This window comes from Melanostigma gelatinosum (assembly GCF_949748355.1).
Source record: "Melanostigma gelatinosum genome assembly, chromosome: 14".
NCBI lineage: Eukaryota > Metazoa > Chordata > Actinopteri > Perciformes > Zoarcidae > Melanostigma > Melanostigma gelatinosum.
The window spans coordinates 24,390,875-24,412,008 of NC_136647.1; the positions used below are offsets into that span (position 1 = coordinate 24,390,875).

General features: G+C 42.4%; 1 protein-coding gene across 3 annotated transcripts in view; it reads left to right on the top strand.

Moving 5' to 3' along the window:
* amot (angiomotin) overlaps positions 1-19,523 on the top strand; it is a 74,009-nt gene extending 54,486 nt beyond the window's left edge. For 2 of the 3 annotated variants that reach the window (XM_079282989.1, XM_079282991.1), the window contains 3 exons: positions 1,593-1,831; positions 8,000-8,254; positions 18,445-19,523. In XM_079282989.1, the coding sequence (XP_079139115.1) occupies positions 1,593-1,831; positions 8,000-8,254; positions 18,445-18,578 (628 nt within the window). In that variant the 3' untranslated portion in view covers positions 18,579-19,523. The remainder of the gene's footprint in view (positions 1-1,592; positions 1,832-7,999; positions 8,255-18,444) is intronic. The other variant, XM_079282990.1, reaches the window with a different exon arrangement.
* The last annotated feature ends 1,611 nt before the right edge of the window (positions 19,524-21,134 follow it).

Genomic DNA, 21,134 nt, shown 5'->3' on the forward strand with positions numbered 1-21,134 from the left:
AGGGTTAGAACCCTAACAAAAGGCAAGAAGCACCTGCAGGAACAACACACAATTGACATATGACAAGATCAAGGGGTCAAGACAGTAGGGGGCAGGAAGTTGCTCCCAGACAGCATTTGATTAGCAAGCCTTTACTGCCCAAATGTGTATTTCTTCTACATGAGTTATGAGCCATTGTTCTAGTTTGATCTCAATTATTAAGTGATCCTGAAGTGAGCAAACACAACATTTGTATTCTCTTCAATTAGCTGTTTATTTACAGAATATCTCCACTAATCCTGGCAAACCATGCATACACAACATAACTATTCTATGGGTCTTTCTCATTTCAATCAGGAGAGACTTCATTAGAATGATTTATTATACATGTATTACAGGTACCAACTGGTACCAAATAGACAGATGATAGTTTCTGCAAACAGGACAAATAAATTAGACAGGGTAACTTCACTCCTGTTCGTTTAGTCTCACTTGGCAGAATCAGATTTATTTACCATATGCAAAACAAATCTATTTGATTCTATTCTATTTGCCAAACCTTATGAACACCGGAAAATCAAGCTACTTACTTACAAACACATTAATATATCTTGACAGAAATCCATTTCCTGGGTACTTAGCTACTAAAACAATATGTTCATTTAGCAAGACTCATTTAACTTAGATTACTTCCTCCCCCAACCGCAAACAGGAGAAATAAATGAGACAGGGCAACTTCACTCCTGTTTGTTTAGCCTCGCTCAGCATAATGAGGAAAACGGCATCACAATGTTATGGTCGTAAATCACTCTCCTGTCGTAACGCCTACCTAAAGCAAAGTAAAGCGCCACCCTGGCTACAGGATGGAATGTACATTCCATGAAGGGATGTCAGTCATTTATAAAACTATTGCTAGAATATACAAGTGTGCTCACTATAAAAACATGTTGGCTGTACATGAAAACAAAATACATTAACACACATGTGACAACACATTGGTGGGCGTCACACATGCATAAGAATTGAACAGTGCAAAGTCTTTGGTGATCGGACTCCATCCTGAAGTAATATAACCGAGGGTAGGGATGCTGAGGTCAGATAAGCCCTAATGCCCCTGGAATCCAGACACTGGTGGTGGCGGTGATGAAGATGATGAGGAGGAGCAAGACTGTGATGATTTTCAAATCACAGTGATATTACAGTGCACAATGCTGGTTTTTAATCCTAGTTTTTGTCTGACTGTTGTGGATGACAAATGAGGTCCAGTTGCAGTCTGGATGTATCATGCTCATAATCTATAATTTCTTTGTTAGCTCTTTGTGACACCAGAGGAGATAAACTAAGCAAGAGCTGGAATGAGCTGCAAGAACTGTTGTTGGTCTCTGGACTTTCCAACTGTGTACATGTAGCTCTGATGATGCAGGATGACATCATAAAAACTGTTCAAATTAGTTACCTTGTCAGTCCATCTGACTTCATGTTGACTTAGTCTGGATCAATTGAAGAACTAATGGTGTAAACGCACTTGCATATCTCCCAGGGTTTCCTTGTCTGTGGAAGTTGTGGTGACTTTGGTTTCATTATGGTCCTCTCTCTTTTTCTGCCTAATTCAGGATAAAGAATCTCCATGCTCAGATCATAGAGAAAGACGCTATGATCAAGGTGCTTCACCAGCGCTCCAGGAAGGAGCCCATCAAGTTAGATGTGCAATCTGCCATGAGGCCCACCAAGTCCCTGATGTCCATTTCCAACACTGGCTCTGGTGGTTCAGGAGTGCTCTCTCACAGCCTGGGCCTCAGTAGCTCCCCCATCACCGAAGAACGCAAGGACACCAGCTGGAAGGGCAGCCTGGGTAAGAAACAGAACCAGCGGTCATTACAAAGTATTTACTCCATGTAACACTTTTAAGCAGGGGTGTCAAACTCATTTTCACTCCGGGCCACATCAGCATCACGGTCGCCCTCAAAGGGCCGGTTGTAAATGTAAGGCTGTGTAAATGTAACTTCTCCTAACATATTGTTAAATAACTGTCTCTGCATTTGATTGTTGTTTATTCAAGTGTAAAAATATTGTACATGTAGTTATATAAATGTAAACATATATTTAAGCACATTTCTGTTATTATAACTTAAATCCTTTTTAATTGAGGGTTAAGAAACCCACATTACTCTATCAAAGATCAAACTATTAAAGAAAATAGCAAAGACAAATATCAAACAAGTTATTACAACAACTTTGTTCAAAGCTTAAAATCCTTTCAAGGGTGCATTTGAACAATCCCACATGAAGTATTTCATGTGTTTTAAAGCCACGTTTGAAGTAGTCTTCAATGTACTCACAATACATTTCTATTTCAAATGTACAGTAACCAGCCAAAGAGCTGCTTCTGTGACTGTGTGTTTAAGTATCTCATCATTATGTCTTTCTATCATAGTTATGACTTTCTATCTCATAACTTCGACTGTCTATCTCATAATTTCGACTATGGGGATATTTTTATTATCAAGTCTAACTTTTTTTTTAAAAGAAAGAGAAAAAAGATTTTTTACTTTTTTGTTTTTTTGTGCTGGCGGATTCGCGGGCCACATAAAATGACGTGGCGGGCCGGATTCGCCCCATGGGCCGGGAGTTTGAGACCCCTGCTTTTAAGGGTTACATGGGGTTTAAGGGTTTAACACTTTTAACGAGCACACCTGTTTATCCTGCCGGGATCTTTCCGTCCCGGCGCGGTTAGCAGGCTCGGGTTGGTCTTCTCCGCTAGCCACAGCCGCACCAGACCGCCATTCTCCGGGCAGGATCGTCCGGCAAACAGGCCGGTAGCCCCTCCAGGCCACCACTCCTTCCTCACCGGACTGTTGGCGTCTTGCCGCTGTTATGCTGTGGATCATCCCGTTGATACTCCTGGGTCGCACATCGCTTCTCCACTCACGGACAGCCGGCTCTTGGTCACCAGCTAATGCTAGCTTATCGCTAGCGCTCCCCAACCGGACCATGCCGCCGCTGTACTCCACGTCAGATCTTCACAACTTCAACAACCACCTGCGTCCGGACTGCATGGACATTCTCAAAGAACATGGAATACTTCGCCGAGGCCATCCTTCACACAGAGGTTCTGGCCGCATGTTCTCTTACAACTTCACATCCCCAAACTCCATCCCATCCCTATGGTCCTGTCGCACCCGAACTTCCTTGTTACGTCACCACAACAAGCAACACGTGAATCTGTCCAATCTTCGTCCCCTTCCTCAGTCCTCACAGCCTATCGCAAAGCAACGTCACCTGAAACTGGCTTTGTTCAACACTCGCTCACTCAACAATAAAAGCCTCATTCTGAATGAATTCATAACGGACAGTAACCTTGATTTCCTCTGCCTCACTGAAACATGGCATAAACCCCTGGACTACCTCTCACTAAACCAGACCACCCCCACAGGATTCACATACATTGATAAACCTCGTCCTGAGGGGCGGGGAGGTGGTCTTGCTGCTGTTTACAGGAAGGACATTAAAACAACCATCATTCCCATTCCTGCCATTCATTCTTTTGAACACCTTGCCTTCAAACTCTCTGGTCCCACTCCTTTTGGTTACTGCTGTAATCTGCCGTCCCCCCAAGCCCAATCCCTCCTTTCTCTCTGACTTTTCAGATGTTCTGACTCAGCTATGTGCCATCTGCTCCACTGGTCTCACAATACCGCAACTCTCCAGCCTCAACCTCAACATCTCTGACCACCTGGTGTCGAGAAGAGTGGAGCTCACGAGAGCTGCCTCGAAAACATGCATACACGATCAGGGGAAAGTCAGGATATAAAAGCACGAAGCATATACTCAGAAATCAAGAGTTAAAGTGTAATCGAAAGATAAAGTGTATGATCGTTACATAATGTATGTTTAATACATAGAGTGATTTAACAAATGTAAACCTGATAATAATAATAATATGTGTATCTGAGTATAGTGCAGTCTTTGTGTAGAAAGTACGGAGAAAGAGGAAGTAAGCAGCGTGTTTGCTTCAAGGGATGGGGAAATAATGATGGTTGAGAAGAAAAGACACAAAGCACAATAATGATGAAGGATGAGATCAATAATCATTTTATAAGCAAATGTGTACTAAGTAAACTGATTATAACAACTGAACCTTTAACAACTGAACAACGGAGAAGACGCGGCAGCCCTAGAAAGACTTTGTACTGAGTTTTGAGGACTGTTGAACGGACTCTGCTGCAGAGCAGGAGGTCCGAGGGTCCGTCCGGACCCTCGCTCCTAACAACTCCAAAAGAACCTTTTCATCGCACCATTGAAGATCCAGCTCCAACCGAGCCGTCTCGGCATCTAAAACTAATGAGTATAATCGAAGAAGAAAATTAAAGTAACGAATCAAGTGTAGTAACGTTTTATCTGAGCTGTAGCTTAACCCTTGCTAACTAACTAAATATAACCTGAAATAAATACCTAATCTGCATTTAAAGTAAATATCTCAAGTGCATTCATTTGCTCAAGTAGTAAAAGTTCCTCGTGGCAGTAAAAAGTTAAATCCATTGTATGTCTAACAACTGAGTGCTGTAAGGTTATCCTAGAGACCGAATCCACTTAACAATCCCTTACGGTTTTAGAAGTAATCCTAGCCGTTAAAACCTAACCTGGCATTTACCAAGAGCACGGATCCAGAAGAGGGAAGCTGCCATAACCGACGCAACTGGTAGGAGCGCCCGGGGTCAGGGTGGCCCCTCGACCGAGTGCACTCAGACCAGAGGAAGCAGGGTAGACGTCGGGAGTAACGGCAGTTAGAAGAGCCAGGCGAGTTCCCTCGCAAGAACACCAGCTCGACAATCTTTTAATAGAGAGCTGAGTCAGTAAGTAGCCCCGTATCGGGCCAGAAGTACCCCAGGATCTAACACTGGCTATCACCATGGACATTGACATCCCTATCCCCATCCCAAAAGCTAAGTGCAACATATCCTTCAGAAATCTCAAATCTATCTCCCCCACAACTCTTTCAGCCTCTCTTGCCAGTACCATGTCTGCCTCCCCTGCCCCGCTGTCTGATAATCCCTCCGATCTTGTAGACTACTACAATAACACACTCTCCTCCTGTCTTGATCAGCTGGCTCTGTTGTGGAATATTTCTATGAATAGTCGGAAGAAGAGTGTAAAATGTTTCTCATCAATGTCAAATGAAACAGAGTCTGGATGAACGATCAAAGTTGTAATAGTCAATTTATTTGCTTGCAAGCAAAGAGAACACAGTCTCACAGATACATCACCATCATCTGCAAGAGGTGCTCTGACGACACATTCAAATGCATGGACATTTATACCCAGCAGCATGCTGTTATCTTGGTTCGCAAACAAGAATAAACAGAAGAAGGAAACCAGTCAAGGCAGATGTTTTTCTTTGAAGCACAGTGTCCTGTCTTTACGATACCCTGAAGGCGCTTTTACGGCCTGTTTACAAATCCCTTTGTTATCAGTTTGCCCCACAATAAACCATGGATACACCCAGCCAGATGCTTCCTTTGATGTCACTGTGACCTGGTCAAAGAGTTAAGTCACAGTATTGCAGAGACGGAATAAACCTGTGAACCATCACACATCATATATGCCTGCAGAGGGTCATGCCCTTCAGCTGATGCCCATCAAGGGAAATACCGCAATCATGAGCCTGTGTGTGTCCCCGTCTTTAAAGACAGAAACAATGCACAGGAACAAACAGATAACAAGATAAACAAGGTTTAGTGCCTGCACTTCTAAAACTTACATTCTTTAACCCTAAAGCAGTAGACTGACATATTTTCCCATAACAGCTCCCATCAAAACCAAAACTGTCTCATTCACACATTCAGCTCCCTGGTACACTCCCGAACTCCACCAGATGAAATCTCGAAAGCACCAGCTTGAAAAACTCTGCAAGAAAACCGGTTTAACAGTCCATCTCCAGGCCTTCTCCGACTACCTTCAACAGTACAAAGACGCTCTCATCTCAGCCCGGTCTACCTACTACTCACACCTCATACACTCTGGCTCTTCTAACCCAAAGGCTCTGTTCTCTACAATAAACAAGCTTCTCAAACCCAAGGACAACACCTCCACATCCTTCGCAGTGAACAAATGCAACTCTTTTTTTCATTTTTCCAAACAAAAATTGACACCATCTACAGCAACCTGAACACCTCCCCCGCCTTTTCCATCTCTCCACCTGCCCCCCCCTCCACCCTCAGCCCCTTTCTCAGTTCTCCCTTGTGTCCCCATTGGAGCTGCCTAAATTCACAACTGGAATGAGAAGCTCCACCTGCATCCTGGATCCTATCCCATCTAATCTGGTCAAGGACTGTCTCCCAGCCATCTCACCACTCATCACAGTCATCATCAACTCCTCCCTCAGCTCCGGTTCAGTCCCCGACACACTTAAACTGGCTGCTGTCACCCCCATCCTCAAAAAACCTGGACTTGACCCTGACACCATGAGCAATTTCCGTCCCATTTCCAATCTTCCCTTTCTGTCAAAAATACTGGAACGCATTGTCGCCACACAACTCAAAGCCCACCTCATCTCCAACGATCTGTTCGAGCCATTTCAATCCGGTTTCCGCTCACAGCACAGCACTGAAACAGCCCCCTTCAAAGTCACCAACGACCTCCTCCTCTCTTCAGACGCTGGTCACCTCAACATTCTCATCCTCCTCGACCTCACTGCAGCTTTTGACACCATCAACCACAACATCCTTCTCTCCCGCCTCGAATCCTCCCTCAACATCACCGGAACTGCTCTCTCCTGGATTAAATCATATCTCACAAACAGACAACAGTTCATCAGTATCAACAACTGCACCTCCTCCACTGCTCCTCTGTCTCAAGGCGTCCCCCAGGGTTTGGTGCTTGGTCCTCTTCTGTTCATCCTCTACTTGCTCCCTCTTGGTAATATCATCCGTCAACATGGACTTCACTTTCACTGCTACGCCGATGATGTCCAGCTCTATATCTCCACAAAGGTCATTACCATTGCTACTCACTCCACTCTCACCAACTGCCTCACTGACATTAAATCATGGATGCAAACCAACTTCCTCAAACTGAACTGTGATAAATCTGACATGATCATCGGTCCCAAATCCCTCACTAAAACCTGTCACAACTTCTGCCTCACCATCGACAACTCCACTCTGTCTCCCTCCCCACACATCCGCAACCTCGGAGTCATGTTCGACAGCAACCTCTCCTTTGAACACCACGTCAAACAAATCACCAGAACTGCCTTTTTCCACTTAAAAAACATCGCCCGTCTCCGCCCATCACTCTCCTCCTTCATCACCTCCAGAATTGACTACTGCAACAGCATTCTTCACGGCACACCATCCAAAATCCTAACCCTAACCCGACCGTGGCTTACTGGGTAGAGAGGGTTGTCCGCCAACCGAAAGGTCACCGGTTCGATCCTCGGCTGCACCGTGTCCTGTGTCGAAGTGTCCCTGAGCAAGACACTGTACCCCCGGGCGCCTGTCATTGGCAGCCCACTGCTCCCTATATATACAGGGATGGGTCAAATGCAGAGAATAATTTCCCCACTGTGGGACTAATAAAGGAATGTTTCTTCATCTTCTTCTGATGCCAACCTCCTGTCCCTTCCACTCAGGACCGGACATGGGGTGACAGAGCCTTCTCCATATCTGCCCCCTCCCTCTGGAACTCTCTCCCCAAAAACATCCGAGATTGCAATGACCTTTCCACATTCAAATCACAAATCAAAACTCACCTGTTCAAAACTGCTTTTAATGTGACTATTATTGTGTACTTTATGCTTTTAACGTGTGACCACTATTGTGTATTTTATGTTTTTAGTGTATTGTTTTTATATATGATGATTTTAATGTAAAGTGTCTTTGAGTGTCATGAAAAGTGCTCTATAAATAAAATGTATTATTATTAAGAACAGCAGCTGAATATTACTATGATTGAGGATAGTCAGTCACTTGTAGCTACGGTGCTTGTAAGTAAAGATTGCTCTCTTCTCATGTTCCTCCAGGGGGTCTGCTGGGTTACGAGTTTCGCACAGAGTCTCTCAGGACCGGGTCAATCTCATCATCTCCCTCACCAGTGCTTCCTTCCACCCCCATGACCGCAGGTCACTCGAAGACCGGCAGCAGGGACAGCTGCACGCAGACCGAAAAGGGACAGAGTCAGGACACCAGCAAGCCCAGCACTCCAGGCCTGCAGAGCATGACGCTGCCTGCTCGCCTGTTCAGTCCCAGCCCAGTCTACATCCCGGACCGCATAGCAGGTTAGCTCACACTGTCTGTCAGACATATCGGTATGAGCTGATGAATGTCAAAGGCTCTGAACACACTCACACTGTCTCAGTTGGGCAGTGATATCTTGTGGTAATCAGGAAATAATTCAAAGGCGAATTCACAAAGAATTGATTGCAGCATCTTGTACATCACTTGCAACTGATATCTGCGCCCTTCACAAGATACCATTCACAAATGATAGTGCACTAATGATATTGCACTGAAAACACAACTAAGTGCAATTTGCCTTTTTTTGCATCTGATCGCAGTTATCCATGTGGCAAAGTATAAATGTTGCCTTGGCACCAAAAACAGTAGGAGGAACAATGGCAAAGAGATAAAGATTAATGAAATGTTAAGACCGCAAGCTACAGGTCCCAACCGAGGACGTGTATTCCTCAAAACTTCCTGTAAGGAATTCAAACGTGACTGAGAGAAACTCTATTTGGGATTTAATCAAACGAAGATTGTTATCAAACGCACACCTTCACACTGTAAAAGATGGCATGATTTGAAGCATTATAAATCGCTTATAAATAAGATCTCCGTCTTTCAATCTTTGTCCGTGAACAGAGACGAAGTCCTCGAATACTTCAGTTGCAATTGTCCGTATCTTCTTCTCAGAGCGTCTGGACGGCCCGTGCAGAAATCCCGTTTTGGGGCTTGTAAGCGTCTCCTTTTATCCTTGATTTGGGCTATCTGTTCCCCTCCCTCCTATTCTGAACACATGATCCTTTCCCCACCCTCTTGTGTGTGCGCTTGTTTCTGGAAAGTACCGATTGTCCCTCTTGCCCGTGTGAGTCATCTCTTGCAGCAGAATTCCAAGTCCCATGATTGTTTTCCTGACTTACGCCCAAAACATCTGTTCCTGACTCACTCGGTCTGCTGACACACTATGACAAACACTTTTTCCACATCTCAGCTCCGGTACACAGAACATTATTATAATCAGTTTTTACATTTGTTAAATCACTCTATGCATTAAACATTCGTTATATAATGATCATAAACCTTATCTTTCGATTATACTTTAACTATTGATTTCTGAGTATATGCTTCGTGCTGTTATATCCTGACTTTCCCCTGAACGTGTATGCATGTATCCAAGGCGGCTTTCTCTGTGAGCTCAACTCTTCTTGACTATATATATATATATATATATATATATATATATATATATATATATATATATATATATATATATATATATATATATATATATATATATATATATATATATAAATAAATATAAAGTTGGGCGTGCTCCGACAAAATGCATGGCCATATGGATGGAGCAATGTTTGTTTGTGACCGTAATATAATTAAGTATCTTAGTAGTTAGTCTGAATGGACATTAGCCTCGTCCAAGTTTGTACCTGGCCTATGCCAATAATAATCTTAACTCGCCATCAATTCAAGCTCACCACAACAGACTCTCAGAATTCAATAGACCACCTCACCATTCAGCCAGTGTTCTCTGATATTAGTTACTCTTCAGGTGATGATCCCTGCTATGTATCACGATCGCTGTTGTTCCCCTTCTTAATCTTCCGGATGAATTATTCAGCTTGGGCTGGTGAGGTGAAGTGGTGCCAGGTTTTATCGTGTAGAATTCGCAGTTTTGCTGGGAACAAAAATCCATACACCATATGCATTTGGCGCAGGCTCTGTTTCGCTCCGTCAAAAAGTTTCCTCTGTCTTTGGACCTCAGTTGAAAAGTCCGGGAAGAACATGACACGGCCACCGTCAACTTTGATTTCATCTTTCAGACGTGCTGCTTTCATAACTCTGTCTCTGTCTCGGTAGGTCAGGAATTTCACCAGGAGATTCTCACGTGGTCGTATTCTGTCTGGACCCTGCTGATCCTGGGTCTGCAGTGGTATTCTCCCCAGCCTGTAGGCTTGCGCGACGATTACCGGTTGTTCTTCTGCATCTATGTTAAGAGCCTTGTGCAGCCATGCCGTTAAGAATGTACGTGCATCTCCGCTCTCCGCTCCCTCGGGTAATCCAACCAGTTTTAGGTTGGAGCGACGTTGTAGGTTTTCCATCTCTTCCATCTGTGAAGTGAGCTTGTGGACTCTTTTCCACGCGGTGTCGGCTTGCTTTTTTAGCGAAGTGATCTGGTCTTCCGCAGTGCAAATGCGAGATTCTGCTTCTGTGAGTCTTTCAGAAAATGCCCCTACAGCTTCTTTTATCTCTCGGTTGGAGGAGATGACTTCATGTAGCTTTGCGGAAAAATCGTTCCTCATGGACTGTATGGCCGATAGAGTCTGGCTCTCATTGCTGCTGGTCTCCTCATGAGTTAGCATGTCGCTAGTTACCTCTTCCGTGTCTTCCTCAGGTAAAGTTTCAAAGTCTGTCTTTTTGTCGATTTTAGGAGGTCGGCCTTTCCCTCGTTTTTTCGACATCGCGTGAAAATGTATCTTAAAAAATATTTGAGGTCACAAGTAGCTCGATTTAATTCGTAAAATATATTAATTTCGCCGGAGCCTTGCTCCACACGTCTGCTCAGTTGCGCGTCATAACCCATACTGACCAAATTTAAGTCAATCGGGTTAAATCTACAGGAGGAGTTTGTGACAACAGGTCCTAAAAATGGTTTTTAAAAAAGCCCCATAATTAAATTCAAAATGGCCGACTTTCTTTTTGGTTTACGGCATATCTTTAAGAGGCTTTTATGTCTCAAAGTTACATATACCTTCCAAATTGAATACAACTACATGAAACTGACAGATGGGGCTGAACAATAGGGTGCGCTATCGAGTCATTTTTTACGACTTTGACAAACACCCATATCAGATTACAATTTTTTGTTTGCTTCCAGATTTTCTGAGGATCAGTGTTGGAATAATATTGTCAAAATGAATCAAACTTGTTGATATCTTTTGTAACTTTCAAGATATTGACCAACGAACTTCAAAAGGGCATAGCTCATCACAAAAGTAGACCACGGTTGTCAGTGCTCGGGCCCTTATAATAACAAACCAGCCTACAGGCTTAGCACCCTTGTATAAATAACAATAATAAACAACAGAAGAACAATAGGTCCTCCGTTACGACCTAATAATCCTATAATTTCAAGAGTGCCCTTTGCGCCCCAACTTTTGGTCGCTCTTCGGCCACCAATAATCCTCGTGATTTCAATAGGGGATTTGCGTCCCGACCATTGGTCGCCAATTTTAATAAACATTAAAAGAACAGTCCGCCTTAACTTCACCTGTATTCAGGCCCTAATTATAATAACTAGAAAATGCATTTCCTGCTGAAAATGCGTTGGAATGCTGAAATTTGAAATTAATTGCAAAAACATTGCTGAAAATAGATATCCAATTTTTTAAAAATTGCAAAAAGCTTAATAATTCAAAAAGTTTAAAGATTCCAACTATGAGAAGTCGTATCACCCCTCTCCTGAAAGAGCTGAACATTTTGATATTCTAACGGTTTCTGTGGCTTAAAAAATTTCATCAGTGGTGATATTTGTAGAAGTTGTAGTAGAAGTATTATTAGTAGAAGTATTAGTAGCATTAGAATAAGTACTAGTAGTAGTAGCAGTAGTGATATTTGTAGTTGTAGTAGAAGGATTATTAGCAGTAGAAGTATTAGTAATTAGAAGAAGTAGTAGAAGACGTAGTATCAGCAGTCATAGTAATAGCTCTAGTATTGGTCGTAGTATTTAATATAACAGTAGTAGAAGTAGTAGTAATAGTAATGGCAGTAGCAGTAGTAGTACAAGTAGCAGTCATACTAATAGCTGTAGTAGTATTACTACTTTTAGTAGCATGAATAGCAGTAGTAGTAGCAGTTGTCGTATAAGTAATAGTAGTAGTGGTAGTAATAGCAGTAGTGGTAGTAATAATGTTGATGGTAGCATTTCAATTCGAATTCACTCTTTGGAGAGAGAGGGAGCGAGCGAGCGAGAGAGAGAGAGAGAAGAAAGAATTAGAGAGAGAGAGACACTGATATCTCTGGAAAACTTTCTCATTTGGAGATTGTACTATGTTTTATCTTTTACAGCTTACATGACTATTGTCCTGCTCTGCCATGTCTTTCCTCGTCTCTCCCTCTTGTGTTGCGGTGTGTAAATGTCACTCGAATCAGGAAACTTATCAGAATACTCATATCTGATTGGCCGAGCTGCAACACGTAACAGCTGCAACAAATCATGTGTGTGCGGCTTTTATTTTAAAATGGGGTGTGTGTGTGTGGGGTGGGGGTCCTCTAAAAGTCTCCAAGACCTGAAATGACTGTGTATGAGAGAGAGGAGTGCACGTGTGTCTGTGAGTCTGTGTGTTTATCAACATCACTAATTGGCTCAATCGCAAACACCTGTGTGCCTGAAGCCATTTCATGGAGATAAAACACGGAAACACCTCTCAAACAAATCCTCAAAACTCCCATAACCGTAGCTCCTATTGCTCCGATATTAATAAGTGCGAGGAAGGATGAGTTGAAGAACAGATCCTGTAAAAATTGTGTCTGTCGTGTAAAAAATGTGGCTTAATTGGCGATCTAGAAATGGGGTACCGTGTTCTGTGGAAGATGTTTTTGAAGCAAAATTTAACATTGGTCTCTATGGAGCAGAAAGTTGGTTTTCCTCTCAATTAACGGCTTCCGTGTCAAATGTGGAAATCTGTGGGATTCCACAGTAATTTTTCTACGACAAGGACAATATTAGCTACTTCGACATCCAGAAATTATACATGAAGAGTGAAGATTGTGGACACAGTGGCAAAATACAAATGTTTTTTTCACAAGAATCTCAAGCTGCTCTTCACTCTAGCGGTGACATCACGCACTCTAAGCTGCGCAATACACACCCATTATAAAGTCAGAAAGGGCTGAAAAATCATAAAAGTTAAATTGCTGCAGTTCAAAAAGCTGAATCGTGTTGGCAATAGTTAAGGGTTTTCTCAACATTTGAAAGTTGAAATGGTGTCTGTAGCTGAAAGTATGAGGAAGTTGAAGGATTTGAAAGTTGAAGAAGTTTAAGAGGATTTGAAAATATTCTCCATAGAGATCCCATTCAAAAATAAAGTTGCTGAAAGCTTAATAATTCAAAAAGTTTAAAGGTTAGAAATAGAAAAAGTCATAGCAGAGATGAGCTGAAGGAGCTGAACATTTTGATAGTTGAACGGTTTCTGTAGCTTAAAATATGAAGAAGAAGAAGCGTTGCGACGAAAAACAGGGGGGGACAGAAGAAATAGAGGAATAAAGAAACAGGATAACAATAGTTGGAATGCTTAACAGCATTCCAACAATAAAGATTCGAAGAACAATAGTTGGAATGCTTAACAGCATTCCAACAATGAGAGCGAAAGACCTCTAAAGATCCATAAGACCTGAATGACTGTATGAGAGAGACACACACAGAGAGAGAGAGAGAGAGAGAGGAGTGTATGTGCGAGTGTGTCTGTGAGTCTGTGTTTATCAACATCACTAATTGGCTCAATCAAGAACACCTGTGTGCCTGAAGCCATTTGAAAATATTCTCCATAGAGATCCCATTGAAAATAAAAAGCTTAATAATTCAAAAAGTTTAAAGGTTAGAAATATAAAAAGTCATAGCAGACCTCTGGTGAAAGAGCTGAACATTTTAATAGTTGAACGGTTTCTGTAGCTTAAAAACGGAAGAAATAGAAGTTGAATAAAGAAACAGGATAACAATAGTTGGAATGCCTAACAGCATTCCAACAATAAAGAAACAGGATAACAATAGTTGTTAATTGCTTAACAGCATTCCAACAATATTGACTGTTGACGAGCCATACTTTAACGTAGAAACATGATTCCAAGTTTAAAACGTAGACAGAACGCTGGACTTTATTGAGCCAAAGGGACATTTTGATAGCTAGCACAGTTTTCATGAAGTCGCAGATTCATTTTCAGGAAAATTTTGGGTCTGTTTCAGGTTTTATAATGGGTGTGTATTGCGCAGCTCGTTAAGAGCAAGAGTGAGAGCATAACTGTCAGGAGCGGAGCAGGAAAATATTCTGTGATTTTTCCAAACAAATTGCTCTAGCTCCCACAGTGTTGGGGTCTGACCATATGGCCTCAACATGTGCTGTGGACAAAGAGAATCAGGCCTTCACTTTTTCAAGCAAAGGTTTCATCCTGATTTGTAGTTTAATAAGAGCAAAGGAATTTCACACTCGGGTGTGAATTCTCCCCCCCCCCCCAAAAAACTATGGTTCCTGAAGTCACCTGAATGCACCGCTGCAATCTCATTGGCCGAGGACCAAGAGACCCCTGTGGTTCAACCACTGTTCTACAAAACTGTAACTCACACCTCAAGGCTTTTTCCCTTCGACCTCGGTTGAGACAGGGAGCACACAACGCTCTCTTCGCTCGGACCCCCCGTCCAGGCCACAGAAGATCCAGCTTTCCCCGCCAGCACGACGCTGACCACGAGGAAGCAATGGCCCTTCACCCCTCCTCAAACCCTGTCAGGTCACAAGCCATTTCGCCGGACGAAACAGCCGTGTTCCACGCTGAGTAAAGGCCCATTCCGCCCGCGATAACGAATCCGCTTCAGCGATCCGTTCTCCGCTTTTTGCTTTTCTTTTGTGCACACAAACCGGCACAGAGGAGCCCGACGAAGCCTCGCTCCTCTCGTGACCGAGGATTCCCGGTAAGACGCGCAGACACGCCGTCAGCCGAAGTTAGATCATCCCCCCTGCAGCGAGGATTGATCACGTCTGCGTGTGCTCCAGAGCCACGCCAACAGACCGAAGCCGCACCAGCAAAAGCCGTGCGACACACAGCGCCCGCTACAAGGCCGCGCTGAAAGCTCCCCCTGACCCCCCCTTCCTGACGAGGAAAAAGGAACAACTTCCCCACGAACACTTCAACGTTGCAACAAAGCATCGACAAGTAAGATTCTTGGTATCTGGGCATAGCTTAGCTTAAATTAACTTAAGTTTAATTCAGGTCATTCATTTATATGTTGATATTCCCGTGTTTTTGTGTGTATAAGTTACTGTCGCGTGATATTGAGATATTGCGCAACTCCTTACGGAGCAGAGAAGCTCCGTTGCATTGTGTATTAACTGCTATGACTGTTTGCTTGGGATTTATTTTGATTTATTTTGATTTGTTTTATTACACTTCGTGTGGTATTCTCTCCTCATTAAATCAGCTCTGTGAGTGAAGTGTGGAATCTCGGCTATCGTACATAACTGCTGGCAGTTCTACCGACAACGGCACTTTGTGTACGATACGGCCAGCGATCCCCATTCTCACTACAACGCGGACCGCACGCAGAAGTTTGATTCATGACCCCCACCTTTGCTCTCTTTCTTGTCTCTCCCCTAACTCACACAGCTCCTATCTCTGCCCCTGGGGAAACCCTGTTCAATCGATGGCCTCACACACACGCGTGCTGCCCAGGCACACGTGATTACATACAGCAGTCTCACTGCCATCTTGTCCGAGTCACTCGACTCCGCCATCTTTGTAGTTTAGCTGTAGTATCTTAAGGCCCCTCCCCTTTTGACCCGCGTCACTCGATGCCGCCATCTTTGTAGTCTTTAGCTGTAGCTTCAAGACTCTCCTTCCTTTACACACACACATACACAGACATACACCCTCATCCATTTTATTCATTCTTTAGTTTTGGCATATAAAATTGTATGATAACATTTGTTGGTTGCAATATTAATTGATTTGATCATTTATTATTTTGATTTAATAAACTCTGTTATACTTTAAGGAGCAGTCGTCTGTGATTACTTGTGCATATGTATTTGATAAACCTGTATGTAGTAGCCTGTGCTCGAACTTAAAACCTTCACTGTCACTGAATGTATAGTCATACGCAGACTATTGACATTATGAGTGACTACTAATTATGAGACTTAGTTTTATCGTTTGGTTATTGGTCCCTGTTCGCAGGGTGGTGTCCCGTTGTTATTAATAATCATTAATAATTGTTACATACATTAATAATTCTATTGATGTCAAGAATTCAGTTTCTTAAATGCTGATAACCCAAACACGCTCCTTTACGTTCCCAACAACAGTCTTTACTCTTTATACACCATTTTTGGCCAAAAAGCTTGGAAATGTTGTGCTGTTAGCCATTTTGCTCAAAGAGCCGCAGAGCGACATGAACTCCAACCAACTGCTCCATGAGACTCCATGCTAAATCTGACCACTCATTTCTCAAAGAAAGCAGACGGTACCAGTTTTGCATATTGCTCTGGAGCTCACATTGTTAACCACAAACATAAAAAACACATTACTGCGTTTGCCAGAGTGTTATCTCTCTCACGGTATCCATATTTTATTGATTAGTCTCATGGTTTTGGTTTGAAGGGCATATGTTTGACAGGTAGTTTTGTTGAAAATCACTGTTCACTCTCTCTCTTAAGTAGCCTCTAACACACAGGTGATCCAATCACCAACATGCACACAGGAGTTTGTATGAGCTCATTAGTGATGTTGATAAACACACTGAGGCACTGAGACACACGCACACACACTCCTCTCCCTCTATCTCTCTGTCTGTCTCTCGCTCTGTGTGTGTGTGTAAGAAATTTGAGCATAGAACTGTGTGTTCAGTAGATATAATAAAAGTGTTTAATGATTCATATTTAAGAATTCATAATTAGTTATAATCATAAGCGTTTTGGAAATGCATCATTAAGATAAGCATAAAGTGTTTTAGGATTAGTAGCTAGATGGAGAATTTGAGACATGAAGCTTTTGCCAAAGTTGCAAAGTCTGATCTATTATATGGAATGTTTATCATAGAGGGATTAAACCATAACTGACAGTCATTGAATGTGTTAGTAAACGCAGGGACAGAAAGCTGAATGTGTTAGTAAACGCAGGGACAGAAAGCCAGACAGACAGAATACACTCCTGGAAGTTAGCCAATAGGAATTGGGATAAACGGAAGGGGAGGAGTTTCGGACGGATATGAGGGCGGGGATAGGAAGTGTTTTTCTCTGCCTCTTTTAGCGTGTGGTCCCCTGAGACGGCTGTGTCTCATGGGACCAGAGGAGAGTTTTTTCCAAAGTGGGGTAATATTGTTATATTTCAAGAAGTAGTGTACTTCACTTTAATCGTACTGCATCAGTGGGATTAAATTCCTTTTAATTGTAAACCAGTTTTGGTAGATTTATTATTGCAGCGTGTCGACTGTGAACAGCAGCCGGACACGTGCTCTGGCCTCCTCGCTGTGGAACAGACTCAAACTTCCACTGTGTGTGTGTCTCTCTCTCATAGTCATTCAGGTCTTGGATACTTTTAGAGGACTCCCCCCCCCCCCCCCCCCCCACCCTTTCAAAATAAAAGCCCCACAAATACAAGTTTCAATCCAAGAGTATGAATCTAAAATGCATAAAAGAGAGTAGCGCTATCTCAATTGAACCTGAATGACACTACCGGTAACATTGGCGTGTGTATATATTGCGATTTCTTCGGGCAGTAGAAGCCACACTGTCAAAATTTCTTTAGGAATTTTCTAGTTAGTTCTCTGATTCATCATCTGGTATAAATAAATGTTCATTGTAGACTGAACAAAAGGACCACAAACAACTTTCTTCATTTATTAGAAAGATTTGTCTTTTCATGATCTGATATTTCCCTCAATAACTTGTATTATGGATACAATTAAAGTCAGAGGGAGCTGAGAGACAAAACGCTTTTTACATAATTTATCATCATTTTCATTCAGTCACGTGAGGCTGATCATTCTTGAGTGTCGGGTTTGATAAGTTATGTCATTTCAATTCAACCTGAAACATGGAGCCTGATAAATTAATTACACTGTTCAAGAGAAACCATAATCATATTCTGGGTTAATTAATTGTGACATCACAATCAGAATTTCAAAATATGCAGACACAAATAATTAATAAATAAGACAAACGCATTCTGCCGGTAGAAATCTCATATCGCTTAAAACATATTTCCTTGTTTCCTCTCTCCTCGCATGGTTTTCCAAGGAAAAGATGCAAGTGAAGGAAACAGGGATGCAATTAAGAGACTTGGGATGTACCCCAGGTCTAACATGACATCTGACATCTCCAAGGATCTTTATTACTATACTGTATAACAGACACAGATTAACCTGTGTTTAAACGTTTATAAAACAGACTGGATCATCAGAAATACTGGACTGATCATTTTTTCAACTTCTGACATGTTTACATGTTCTTTTTGTCAACTTTTGCAGATGTGCCAGTGTTTCAAAGCAGCACCCTGGAACGGAGGCTCCCCGTCCAGTCCCATCCACATCAACAGGCCCCTCCTCCAGTCCCGCCCACCCAACAGGAAGTGGAAAAAGACATGGTGGAGATCCTCATCTGACCACTTGACCTCTGGGGAAACAACATCCATTTGAGTGATTGGAGGGCAGCTCCATCGACAAACACAGCGACAGACATGTAAATCATCACGAGACATTTTCATACTGTTTTGTTTACATATTTAATTTAAGTTCTGATGCAACTTTGTATGGTGCTTTTGGCGCCCTTTGTTTACAGTGATGAATTCAACTGTTTGAGGTTAAATGGAAGTTAATTAATCCAAATTGTAGACAAAACCTTTTTTACTTAATTCAGTCTCTATGCATGCTCATAAATGTTGACCAAATTATAATTAATGTGATGAAAAAAATATAAAAATGAATAGGCAAACCTGATATTCAATGTCTTCAACAAACATATAGAGCAAACACCTTCACAAATCCACTTTTAACTTTTACATTTAAGGTAAAGGAATGTTCTTTATGTCACAGTTAAATGAATGTTAAAAGCTGTGGTCAGGGACTACGTCTTTGTTTAAATGCACTACCTATTGACCTGGGAAGGGGGGCTTTCGCCATAGCAGCATCAATGGCATTTCAGCACATTTGGGCATATGCAATTTTTTTCTTTACTACATGCAAGTAAATAATAAATGAGAAAAAAAACTGTCCTTGCTACAAGAGCTCAGCTGTAAGAGAAAGCAGCATGTAACTTGGACACATGATAGAGATATGTAAATTCTCCAATAGTGTTGGTGGACGCTATTTAGACCAAAGATATCGGCTACCGTTTTGTTGCATATATTGCACTACTTTTTGAAGGGTGTTTCTTTTTTTCTATATTACCTTATGATGTCTGACGCTAGCTATTGTATTTATGTGCAATGTTTTTTTCAAACTGTTGTCAGACATGGCACTAGTGTAATGAGAAATGATGTAAACTGTAAAACATTCTTAAGGATTTATATTCAGTATGTGTTAATTCAATAAATCCAGCGACAACTGTACATGTTTCAGACTACTTTAATACGTATCCACGAACAACTGTTACACGTCTTCCGTTCCTCTAGAACAAACCGCGTCACACGCATGTGCACTAGTTAACTCAGGACTTAACACACTCCCCTTTCTCTTTAAAGAAAAACAGTCACAAAAACAAACATTTGTTTTTTAGAACCTTAAACATATAAACACAGGTTTAAACTTGCAACTTTAATGACTAGAGTTTGAGGGTAGTAAGGCTTTTGTTGATTAGCTCGTTTAGCCTTTAAGTTGCCATACACCTTCGCTGAGAGCCCTCAGCAGAACAAGTGCAGATGTCCCCTTCTTAGTCAAGCAGTCAGCGAGCTGTTCCTTGGAGGCTGACCACATAATCTGCTGGATGGTCCCAGAGTGGACGAGCTCCTTGACGCTGCTGATTTCGAGGCGGAGTCTCTTTTCAGTGACTGTTTTGGTGGACTTGACAGCATCAAGAAGAGAGTGATTGTCCGTTACACACACAATGGGCAAATTGTTCCGTGTGCAATCACCTGTGGTAAGTTCTGAGTAGAGTGTAGCCAAAAAGACTGCACTGTCAATGCCATCTGCAAGTGCCAAAGTCTCTCCTGCTAAGGTGCTTCGGACAACTCTCCTGATCCTCTTTGACTGCCAGCATATGGGTGAAAATCTTCCATTCTCTCCCATAAGCATGACCAGGTGTCCGCCTTGAGTGCCTCCGTCTGGAAGGTTTCCCATCGAGGAATCACTGAACACCACTAGTTTCAGCGAGCTGTCTCTTCCCAAGTGCTGAAACCTCAAGATCACCTCTTCTGATCTCAGTTTCCTGACAAGTTTGTTTGCAGAGTCTGAACAGTAGCATGCTTTACACTTGATGCTAGGATGGATATGTCACACATTATGTCTGGTCTACTCTGCCTTGCTACCCACAATATTTGGCCAATCTTCGACTTTAACATGTCAGTCTCAGTGTCTGTTAGAGGAGCCTCTCGCTGTGTGGCTCTGTTGGGTCCACAGGAATGGGTTGTAGATTCTTTATGTAGATACTTTGTTGCACTTGTATCTCATCCTCTAAAGAGTGAACCTCCATTCCAATGTAGCTGAAGCTGTTGTGCTCTTCACGTCCAACTTGAAAAGCAACTTTCAAGTGAGGGATGACTGTTGTGGAGAATGTTTCTGAACCACCCCAGATGAAATCATCCACGTGACAAGCAAGGAGTCCCATCACATTGCAGGAGTCATCCAGCCAGTAGAACACTGCTGGATCAACTCGTGACACAGTAGCTCCCAACTGCTGCATAGTGTCTTTCACTCTGTTGTACCAATACAGAGATGCATCTGCTAGGCCATAAACACACTTTTTTAACTTCCATAGAATTCCCTTGCTCTGAGCTTCTTGGGGAGGACGGATATAGACATTTCGGGTTAACGCTTTGCCTTGTAAAAAGGCTGCTTTAATGTCCATAGAGTTTAGCTGCCATTTCTTTTGACATATCACTGCCATAATCATTTTTAGAGACTCCGAGGCACATGTAGGTGAGTCTTTAGGGAGCTCCTGAGTGTTCATTTCTTCAAAGCCTCTTGCAACTAATCTCGCTTTAGGTACAATACCATCAGGTGTC